General features: G+C 41.8%; 1 protein-coding gene across 1 annotated transcript; it reads right to left on the bottom strand.

Annotated features, from left to right (window-relative positions):
* Window positions 1-7,842: 7,842 nt before the first annotated feature.
* LOC123157576 (dirigent protein 5-like) lies at window positions 7,843-8,932 on the bottom strand. Its single transcript, XM_044575854.1, has 3 exons — window positions 8,559-8,932; window positions 8,147-8,345; window positions 7,843-7,848 (listed from the first exon to the last, which is right to left on the bottom strand). The coding sequence occupies exons 1-3, from the start codon at window positions 8,930-8,932 to the stop codon at window positions 7,843-7,845; spliced, it is 579 nt and encodes a 192-aa protein (XP_044431789.1).
* Window positions 8,933-12,209: the final 3,277 nt, after the last annotated feature.

The raw sequence follows: 12,209 nt of genomic DNA, 5'->3' as shown, positions 1-12,209 counted from the left end.
GTTCATAATTTGGACGCACGGTTCAAGAGATGAATCATTTTGAAAAAAAACTCAAATCTATAAAAAGCACAAATAAACCCACCCACCCCTTCGTGTGGGAAAATAAAGCCCACAAAAACTCCCTAATTGCAATAATTGGCACATATGTGATGCATCACTTGTCATTACCAGAGAATGTCCGAGTGACCTTTGCAAGGGGTACACATTAACTAATGATTTCAAAGTTTCCTACTAGATGGGTCCGTGTGTATTGGATTCTGGCTCTGACACAATTCAAGCTTTGTCCATGGTAACTTGAATAAGTCTAGAGACATCTTATTTGGCGCTCAGTACGACGAATAGTTGCCCAAACGCATAGTCACGTCCATCATAGGACGTCCATGTTCGGCCGTTGCGTGTTGTTTGTCATAGAGCACCCCTCCTACATGTTTTAGCAATTTCTCGTGTTTGCTCTTGTGTTTTTACTTGAAACACAAGCATTTTATTAAGAAAAATGTGATTATTTTAAAATTATATGAAGAATCTTTTAAAGAAGGTGTTGCATTCTTCTGAATTTACATGAAATTTTTACTCAAATTTGTTAATATTTTTAGAATAGCACAAGCATTGTCTGAGAATGCGTGATTGCCTTCAAAGTTTGCACCGACAATTTTTGAGAAAAGTTCACCATGTACTTCAAAATGTACATCACGTGTTGAAAAATGTTTGCCAGGTTTTAAAAAAATGTTCATGGTGCACTCTAAATATATTTCAAAATTATGTTTATAACTGAGAAAATAAATCAAAGAAAAGGGAAAAGGAAAACCAAAGAATGAACACAAATTGAAAAAAAATTGAAAATTACAAAAAAAAAAACGGTGCAAATGGCCCGGCCCAGCTCACACGGTCAGCAATCTGCCGCACTGAGTGTTGAGTAGAAAATACCACAGGTCTCACATAAGCTAGCGAGGTTGCACGCCTCAAAAAAATAAACTAGCGAAGTAATTGGTCAGGTGAATGTGCATGCTTTTTTTTTTGAATGTCGGCTCTTTATTGACTAAAAAACAAAGTCATACAAAGCCTCCTGGATACACTCCGGAGCAGAATAGAAAACACAAAGACCAGAAGAGTTAAAACAAGACCTAGCTAAAACATGAGCCAACACATTACATTGCCGACGAACATGCAAAAACGAAACCGAGGAGAAGCCTAGAGTTGCCATCTTGATATCATCAATGACGGAACCAACAACAGAACGATCGTGGGCTTTGGATTTCAGCCTTTGCACCAAAGAGAGGCAATCAGTGGCAAAGATCACATGGAAAATGCTGGAGACTCATGAGATTAGGCAATAATGACAAAGCTTGGATAAACGTGTGATACGGGTGCCATGAATCGAGTTTGTCCATTTGCAGTCTTTTGTTTATTCCGAGTGATCCAGTTGCACACACTCCCGACACATGTGTACAAACAGCATCTTCACGTGCTATGACATGTGAAACAAAAAGCTCTCTTCTTATCCTCCGAGACCAAGAGATGTAGGAGTATATCATTTCTACCCGTCAAGCATCTCTATGTGTGTATATGTATATATATAGAGAGAGATACATGAATGAACCAAAATATCAGAGTTAGTGGAGGTACAGTACAACACAAGGTCACAAGCACCCAAGGGTAGGACCACAATGGTGAAGTTCACCGCACGCCGGAGTTTGCCCGAGCTGGTGGCGCCGGCACGGCCAACACCACGCGAGACCAAAGTCCTCTCCAACGTCGACGACTGTTATGACCTACGAGTCTACTCTTTTGGGGTCGAGTTCTTTCGCTGCCGACCAGGCGGCCATCCAACGACGACGCCGGCAAAGGCCGTCAAGGTAGCGCTCGTGGAGGCTCTGGTGTACTACTACCCCATGGCCGGTCGTTTGAGAGAGATTCTCCCCACTAACAAGCTGGTGGTGGACTGCACCGGAGAGGGAGTGGTGTTCGTGGAAGCATTGGCTTCGCGGAGGCTCTGGTGTACTACTACCCCATGGCCGGTCGGTTGAGAGAGATTCTCCCCACTAACAAGCTGGTGGTGGACTGCACCGGAGAGGGAGTGGTGTTCGTGGAAGCATTGGCCGACGTGGGGCTGGAAGAGTTTGGAAATCCATCACCGCGCCCCCCATACCCATGCATCGAGGAACTATTATGTGACGCCGGCGATATCAAAGTCGTGGTTGACAAGCCCTTGTTCTTTGTCTAAGTACGATCGACCTCCTTATACTCCTTTTCTCCGCACTCGTTTTGTTTGTGGAGACATGTCCTTTCAGCTTCATTTTATTCAAAGTTACCATATGGTTCTTTGTCCAAGCATGTGTGCAAGGAGGAGGGTCGTGCAAAAAGCTGCCACATAACAGTAGTCAACCTACCGCCCGTGCAAGTCAAAGTTGATGTCGCGCGGATAGGACTGCGGGTGACAGACTTGGAGAACTTTTTAGGATCCAGATATGCATTTCATAGTATTAGGATTAGGACCAACTCGGCACCCCTCAAATAGTTTTAGGACCTGTGGTGTATTTTACTCTTCTGTAAATACATATGACTTGCTACTCCACTAACTCTGATATTTTGACTGCTAACCCACGCCGGCAAATAACCCACATCTTGTTAGTCAAATTAATGGATAAAGCTGAATCGTGGATTACATATGGACGTCTAACCAACATGTGTGCCTACATGGGCTTAATATTTCTTCATAATTTAACATATACTCCCTCTGTAAACTAATATACGATCGTTTAGATCACTATTTTAGTGTTCTAAATGCTCTTATATTAGTTTACGAAGGGAGTATCATTTTGCATGGTATCTTCATCGCGGAGTCATTCTTACTAAAAATAACTTTATTAAGAGGAATTGGCATGGAAGTACAGTACAGTACATAGAAGTACAGTACAGTACATATGTCAATACGTGGATAAGTGAGAGCTGGTTAGCTAGTGCAGTACATAGATAGAAGCATGGTTTTGGGTACCGGGCGGAAAATTCGGATACCGCCCTGTATACGCGTTTCTCGCTACCCACGAGAAAGCTGCGTACCGAGCAAAAAAAATTGAATTATTTGAAAATTTTGAATTTGAATGGCTACAGCCTAGTCAAGTAGGACATAAACTCATTCTATCATTGAACCAGGTGTGGTCTGCTGGCAAATATGGTCGTCCCTTGCCCGCTCAACCCCTAGGTCGCTGGTTCGAGACCCACTACCTTCCATTACAGCTGTTTTCTTTTTCGTTTAACCAATTTCTTAAATAAAATTTAAAAACCTCAAGGTTATAAAATCGAACGCACGACCTCGCATACGTAGAGGACGGACGACCAGAACATGCCACTGTGCCAATACCTTTTTAGTGAACCACTTGAGCTCAATACTTATATATTCCTAGCACAGAAAAATTTGAATTCGAATTACGTTTGAAAAAATCGAGCGGTTTTTGCTCGGAAGTTTAACCACGGTATCCGCGTTTCTCGCCCACCCTCGGTATTTTCTTGGGATTCGGTAGCCAAAACGTTGGATAGAAGCAAGCAACTAACCTTTGCCTGTTGAGATGCATCGAGCCCTGCCTTGTTCGAGTCAAGGTCGAGCCTAGGTCCTTGTGGTTAAGAGCCTCAATTCCATAACATGCATCAGTTTTTCCCCTTGCAATACATCAATGCACAAATCTTTTGTGTATTTGTAAAAAGAATACAAGAAATGTATATGCATCTGTCGATGCTACCAAATAACATGGCTATCATTTTTATATGATTGCATTATGTCATAGCTGCCTGGGTGATATCTTTGTTGGCAATTATTCTAGACATTGTGGAAAATAATGGGGCTCTTATGGCCCTTGAGGTAAACTGCTTTCGGATAGACATTGTTTTCTCTTTTGTTTAACCAATTCTTAAATAAAAATTTAAAAACTCAAGGTTAGAGAATCGAATCCACGACCTTGCATATGTTGAGGACGGACGACGAGAACATGACACTGCGCGAACACCTTGTTTGTGAACCACTTGAGCTCAATACTTATATATTCCTAGCTCAAAAAAATTTGAATTCAAATTACGTTTGAAAAATTCGAGCGGTGTTTGCTCAGAATTTTATGGTATCCGCGTTTCTCGCCCACCCTCGGTATTTTCATGGGCTTCGGTCGCCAAAACGTTGGATAGAAGCAAGCAACTAGAATCACCTTTGCCTGTTGAGATGCATAGAGCTCACGCTTCTTCAAGTGTGACCCAACGACCTCCCGCGACATCTCGGCATTGGCCATGGCCACATCCGCCGACTGGGTCCACGCGCTGTGGTTCCACCTTCTACGAGGGAGCGGGTCGGCCACAGCCTTGGATGCGCCGGACGCGGGCGGTGCTAGCCGCGATGGCCCCCGTCTTCCCACCGGCCAAGGATAGGGCCCCGTGCGGCGTAGCGCGGCTGAAGAGAGCGGAGCTAGCTTGCACGGACCCCATATTGCCTTCAGTCAAGGCCACTGCCCCACGCGGCGCAGCAGGCCGGAGGTGGGCGGCGCTAGCCGCGAAAGCTCCCGTCTGGCCGCCAGCTACGACGCCGAGCAGTGGACCTCACCTCGTCGGAATCATCTTTCACGGAGCTGTACAAGGAGAGGCTATGGAGTGTGGAACAACAGCAGTCCGCTGGATAAGGCAAGGCAAAAAGATATTCTGTAAATTAGGAAAAAGGAATTGTAGTTGTTTGAGTGGTGGGGGTCTGTCAGGACACGTGTTGGCCGTTGATTGGCCATGCAGCAGACGACGCGTGTCTAAGCAGCAGATAGCGTGATTACGTTTCTGATCCTTGGGTCAGGTTCTCGTGACGGACCCGATCAACGGCTCGGCTCGTCAGCGTAACGTGCATTTCAAAAAGACGAGCCCGGGCGCTGGCGCACATCACTGTTCATCCCCGTATACCGCCAGTCGACGTCAATTTCTTCCACCCGTATTTCCTGCCATGGACCCACTAGCACAAATCCCTAGAGCTGGACGTACGACCAAGATAACAAGTTCAGATGCCGCCCATAGATGCCGCCCATCTCAGTAACGCCGCTTTCCCTAAACACTCTTATATTTCTTTATGGAGGAAGTACAACCGTTGTAACCCAGCCTTGTTCGAGTCAAGGTCGAGGCTAGGTCCTTGTGGTTAAGAGCCTCAACTCTATAACATGCATCAATTTTTCCGCTTGCAATACATCAATGCACAAATCTTTTGTGTATTTATAAAAAGAATACAAGACATGTATATGCATCTGTCGATGCTACCAAATAACATGACTATCATTTTTATATGATTGCATTATGTCATAGCCGCCTGGGTGATATCTTTGTTGGCAATTATTCTAGACGTTGTGGAAAATAATAAGGCATGGCCCTTGAGGTAAACTGCTTTAGGGATAGACACTATTTTCTTTTTTGTTTAACCAATTCTAAAATAAGTATACCGCCAGTCGACGTCAATTTCTTCCACCCGTATTTCCTGCCATGGACCCACTAGCGCAAATCCCTAGAGCTGGACGTACGACCAAGATAACAAGTTCAGATGCCGCCCATAGATGCCGCCCATCTCAGTAACGCCGCTTTCCCTAAACACTCTTATATTTCTTTATGGAGGAAGTACAACCGTTGTAACCCAGCCTTGTTCGAGTCAAGGTCGAGGCTAGGTCCTTGTGGTTAAGAGCCTCAACTCTATAACATGCATCAATTTTTCCGCTTGCAATACATCAATGCACAAATCTTTTGTGTATTTGTAAAAAGAATACAAGACATGTATATGCATCTGTCGATGCTACCAAATAACATGGCTATCATTTTTATATGATTGCATTATGTCATAGCCGCCTGGGTGATATCTTTGTTGGCAATTATTCTAGACGTTGTGGAAAATAATAAGGTATGGCCCTTGAGGTAAACTGCTTTAGGGATAGACACTGTTTTCTTTTTTGTTTAACCAATTCTAAAATAAGTATTCTAAAACTCAAGGTTAGAGAATCGAACCCATGACGTTGCATATGTTGAGGACGTACGATGAGAACATGCCACTGCGCGAACACCTTGTTTGTGAACCACTTGAGCTCAATACTTATATATTCCTAGCTCAGAAAAATTTGAATTCAAATTACTTTTGAAAAATTCGAGCGGCTTTTGCTTGGAATTTTATGGTAACCGCGGTATCCACGTTTCTCGCTCACCCTCGGTATTTTCTTGGGATTCGGTAGCCAAAACGTTTGATAGAAGCAAGCAACTAGAATCACCTTTGCCTGTTGAGATGCATCGAGCTCACGCTTCTTCAAATGTGACCCAACGACCTCCTGCGACATCTCGCCACCGGCCACGGCCGCGCCCGCTGACTGGGTGCACGCGCTGTGGTTCCACCTTCTACGAGGGAGCTGGTCGGCCACAGCCTTGGACGCACTGGACGCGGGCGGTGCTACCCGCGACGCCCCCCGACTTCACACCGGCCAAGGATACAGCCCCGTGTGGCGCAGCGCGGCTGAAGCAAGCGGAGCTAGCTTGCACGGACCCCATCTTGCCTTCAGTCAAGGCCACTGCCCCACGCGGCGCAGCAGGCCGGAGGCGGGCGGCGCTAGCCGCGACAGCTCCCGTCTGGCCGCCAGCTACGGCGCCGAGCGGCGAACCTCACCTCGTCGGAATCATCTTTCACGGAGCTGTACAAGGAGAGGCTATGGAGTGTGTAACAGCAGCAATCTGCTGGATAAGGCAAGGCAAAAAGATATTCTGTAAATTCGGAAAAAGGAATTGTGGTTGTTTGAGTGGTGGGGGTCTGTCAGGACATGTGTTGGGCCGCTGGTTGGCCCTGCAGCAGACGGCGCGATTATGTTTCTGATCCTTGGGTCAGGTTCTCGTGACGGACCCGATCAACGGCTCGGCTCGTCAGCGTAACGTGCATTTCAAAAAGACGAGCCCGGGTGCTGGCATACGTCACTGTTCATCCCCGTATACCGCCAGTCGACGTCAATTTCTTCCACCCGTATTTCCTGCCATGGACCCACTAGCGCAAATCCCTGGAGCTGGACGTACGACCAAGATAACATGTTCAGATGCCGCCCATCTCAGTAATGCCGCTCTCCCTAAACACTCTTATATTTCTTTATGGAGGAAGTACAGCCGTTGTAGCCCTGCGTTGTTCGAGTCAAGGTCGAGCCTAGGTCCTTGTGGTTAAGAGCCTCAATTCTATACCATGCATCAATTTTTCCCCTTGCGATACATCAATGCACAAATCTTTTGTGTATTTATTAAAAGAGTACAAATCATGTATATGCATCTGTCGATGCTACCAAATAACATGGCTATCATTTTTATATAATTGCATTATGTCATGGACGCCTGGGTGATATCTTTGTTGGCAATTATTCTAGACGTTGTGGAAAATAATGGGGCTCTTATGGTCCTTGAGGTAAACTGCTTTCGGGATAGACACTGTTAAGTGTATGAATAACGGTGGTCTTGTGTTCATTAATTTGTTTTGCTTTAAGTTTTCATATATGCTTGTCTCATGATTAACACAAATAATATAATTATGTGGGTATAACACTTTCTCAAACAAACAAGCTCCATTATTCCACATCATATCCAAGACATTACATAGACACCAACAAACAGATGGGTTGACACAGATTATGGACTGGATATCCACCGTGCGAGAAACCCACATGATATTTTGAATGAAAGATAGAAAGAGGGTATGCTAGCTAACGCATACTCTAATGACAGAGGCAGACCACAACAACGACCCATCACACTACAAGCAAAATGCAAACACATTTCCCCATCAAATTACTGACATTGGCGCTAGTCTTTCAAGGGACGAGATGCACCTCAAGCCTGCAGCGAAAAGTGAAACCATGGCTAGTGTCATGTCAAGCGTTCGTACATAAAGCTTCATTACTTGATATGCAACACCCTATAAACTAAATGCACAAAACATTCAACAAGCATTTGATTTAGTTAAATATGGCTAATGTTGTTAAAACAGAATCTCCTTTAATGCATTTGCACTTGAATGTCCACAAATATCTTAATGTAATGCAATTTCAGTAGGATAATATGTATGGTACAATCCATTTCTCTTCAACAAATAGAGCACAAGAATTTGAATATAAACTCATAATATTATACTTACGGCTTGTGTAATATCCCTTGTGAAGCGTACACGAATATTGAGTTCTTTAATACCATCTTCAAAAGTAGAGGCTGGATGATTTGTGAAACTTATTATACCCTGTGCCATAATGAATTGACCAGTTCCACCGACAATAGACCACTGCCCACTTTCCAAACCTGCGGTTATACCCATCACTTGAAGGGTGGACCCCGCAAGCCTGTTTCATGTTCAAAATAGAAAGTTCCGTCATAGGGTCAGAAGTGCATGTAGAGTTTGACAAATGCACACTTATTAATATGTGTCTATACACTAGTAAGGTGTGTGAAACCCTTGGCTACAAATATAGTACAGGTAAGGACATAAATTTAATGTTGCATGCAAAGAACTCATGAAATATACTTAGATATTGAAAAGTAGCGAAACATATTACCTTCCTTGCTGAAACTCTATGTTATGAGTTGTGTACCATCTGTTAGGCTTGGTTAAACATGCCTGGACATGCACACCTTGTACACGTGCAACAACCGTGTCTCTGGAATTTGTTGTCTCGGTAAGAGTCCAGTCATGGACTATCGTCGTCCCAAACCCAAAAGGAAAACTTGCTTGGAGTAAGGTTTCCTCATTGCGGTTTGGGTTGTTTGGCCCGTCGACGAATTGGTGCAAGAACAAGTGCAAGTTAACCTCGATCATACAAGGGAACTGACATGTCTTAAGAGGTGCAATCTCATCGATGGGGCTAGAAATAGCAAGGATTTGTGGTAGCACTATGAGTAGACAAACCAAGACACCGAATGGACTAGCCATGGAGATGATTGTATGCAAGAAGGGGAAAAGAGAGAACTGAATGGGCTAGTTGAATGGGGGAGGGGGGAGTTGTATCTCGTTGTGTTTTGTGAGAGAATAAGAGGGTAGATGTAGGACGTGGAGTTTCTGCACCCGAGCTCATATGAGCTCGGGTGAACAGTAAAATCAAAAAAAATTGAAAAAAATTCAAAAAATTCCAAAATTTTTTTGGTAGAAACATTGGCAAAAGTTTTAAGTGCTTGCAAAAATTCGTCATGAAATCACATTTCTAGAAGGCGTGGCAAAAAATAATCGGTACTCTGAAAATGCTACTTTCAAAAGCATTTTGGAGGCTGAATTTGTTTTTTTTGCCACGCCTTACAGGAATGTGATTTCATGATGAATTTTTGCAACCACTTAGAACTTTTGTCAATGTTTCTCTGAGATTGTTTTTGGAATTTTTTGAATTTCTTGATTTTTTTTTTGATTTTACTGTTCACCGAGCTCAAATGAGCTCGGGAGCAGAAAGGTACTTTCGGGTAGATGTATCCTATATATAGAATGCTTGGAGTGCTAGTGCCCACCTCTGGTGGGTTTCTCTTGGGCCTTTAATTAGTGTTGTTTTAGACTTTTTAACATCCTGTGCAAAACTTAGACCTGTAATCCAACTAAGGATCTAACATGACTAGTTTTCCATGTCAGGATTGGGTATGGTTTTTTTATCCGCATAAGGATGTCTCACAAGCCAACTATCTAAATTCACTATAATTTCTAAATATTGGTAAGTTTATGGTTCTTATGGTTATATAAATGCTTATCTCATCGAAGAATGAACTAACAAGCAATAGTAAACTATACCATATATGTAGAACATAATAATTTGGAATATACATGTGCCACTTTAAGTATTTAGATATGTGCATCTAATAAATAGACAAATTCGTGTAGTGTACACTTAAACACAAGGTATATACACCACCTTTGTACAACATACCGATAAAAATTGTAAAAGCTATAAATAAATGGGATTTCTATTTTCATGCCCCTCTTTGATTATATCTAGGTGATTTATCCTTTTGATGCACTTAGCAACTTTCAATTGTAACAAAGAGGGAAACATATATTATAAAAGAAAAAATTATCCGAAAAATAAAAGCTAGTTGGCCAACGGACAATTACAGAAAGTGCAAGATTGCTCGACATCAACTAATGCAAGCAATGGATATGGATTCATTTTGACTAGCATCTTAATAAGGTATATTCGTCATTTTTAAGCTAATTTAAATGTGTCAAGTCAGATAGTTGGTGTACGCACATGTACGCCTTTAGATATGTTGGTACTTACCTTGGTTTGCGTACAACCAAAAGACACAATTATATTTCCATGGACTAGTTGCAGATATATATTGTAATTATAATATGCAATTAAATCCCTCAGGGGCGGCTAGCTACATGTATATTAATTTAAAATAGATCTAAATTTCCCTATATACTTCATATATGACTCATGTCAGTGGCATATAAAAGATATCATGACAGGGTGTAGTATATGGATGCGTCGGATGTCATTCAACTATTGTAGCATGCATGTTATAATTCATGTGCGTTCTAGCTAAGATTTGAAACACTCCACATGCCTGCATGTGCGACCTCAGTTATTAGCTTTGGTGAAAGGTCATTACTATCTACTTGACCCATGCATGTAAGCTTAAAATTGACGAAAAGACCTAAGATAGTCAAATTGAAGCCATATTGTTTTGTCTGTTAGTATATGCCAACGGATCTTCTCTTTATGTCGGCATCCATAGGCCAAATAAGTAGCTCTTATTGTATGGATGGACCTGTATGCCATCATATATTATGGGTGTGGACAGTATGTCAAGTGCATCCATGTTATAATCTCTATGGATGCCATATAGATGTGGTGCTTGTATCTTAGTTTCTTATCCATTGGACACATAGATCTCAATGCTCAGCCTGTGGTATAGATAACATGATGTGGATGTGCCATCCAGAGAATATTTCCAAATCATCTGATCTACAGATGTACAACCTATAAATGACAGTTAATGAAGTCCTTGATGTAGTAATATTATGAATCTTTAGTCGACTTGCTAGTTGTGCACTGCATAATAATATTACTATGTTAAGATCACGTCACATTAATTAAATTAGAGCATGTAGTTATACCAGTTATGAGAAGGTTAAGATCCATTTAATTAGCTGCATTTATGATATTGGTTTTACTTGCAAAGTCTCGCCCAATAGAGAGTAAATTTCGATATGGATCCCCAAACATTAAATCAAGCTGTTGAAAATCCATTCAATTTCTTTTGCGGCTGGAAAATCCATTTAATTAACTTTCTACAACAAAGCCACATGCTCCATATTTAATGGATTTAGCAATACAAGAAAACCACCTCTAGAAAAGAAAATTGCATCCCGGTCCTTGGAGATACAAGTTAAAGTGGTTCTTAACATGTCAGCAATGAAAATGGCGTTTTGGAGGCCGAGCTCCATGGAGCCCTTTGTTTTTGAAAAATTCAAATTCAAACTTTTATGTTTCAAAAAATTCAAAAAAATAATGCATGCATGTAAGGATGTAACCCACATGTGTGTAAAAAATTCATGATGAAATACCTTGAGTTGCGACCTGTACAAAAAAGACAAATTTAGGGCCTGTAAGGATGAATAGTATCATGTGTTAAACAGCCCTAGATTTGTATTTTTTGCACAGCCCTCATTTCAACGTATTTTGCCTTGAAAATTTACACATATGTGTGTTATGCCTTCATATATTTCTATGTTTTTTTTTGAATTTTTTGAAACGTAAAAATATGGATTTTGATGAAATTTGAATTTTAAATTTGGAGGCCTCATTGGAGCTCGGTCACCAAAAGGGATTTCCGGTCAGCAACTTGCATTAGTATTGGAATTTATGTAATTGTATAGTCTGATGTGTATCTTACTTGCTAATATTCTGATCTAGAATTCTCTAAATAAAGTTCAAATAGAGTACATATCTATCAAAGCTGATGAAGCACTGATTAGCTTATGGTAATATAGATGCTTATCACCTCGAACAATGGACTAACCAGAACAAAAGAACTTGGAGTATATGTGTGTCACCATTAAGCATTGAGATATGTCCATCTAATAAACAGGATAACCAAATTCACATAGTGTACACTTGAAACATTGTACAACTTTTGTGCAACATCTCTCAATAAAGAATGTAAAACCTACGGATACAACATCTTTAGCGACACCCTTTTGACGCACTTAGAAATCTTGCAAT

Source organism: Triticum aestivum, chromosome 7B (genome assembly GCF_018294505.1).
Source record: "Triticum aestivum cultivar Chinese Spring chromosome 7B, IWGSC CS RefSeq v2.1, whole genome shotgun sequence".
Lineage (NCBI taxonomy): Eukaryota > Viridiplantae > Streptophyta > Magnoliopsida > Poales > Poaceae > Triticum > Triticum aestivum.
This window is presented reverse-complemented; position numbering and strand designations above follow the sequence as displayed.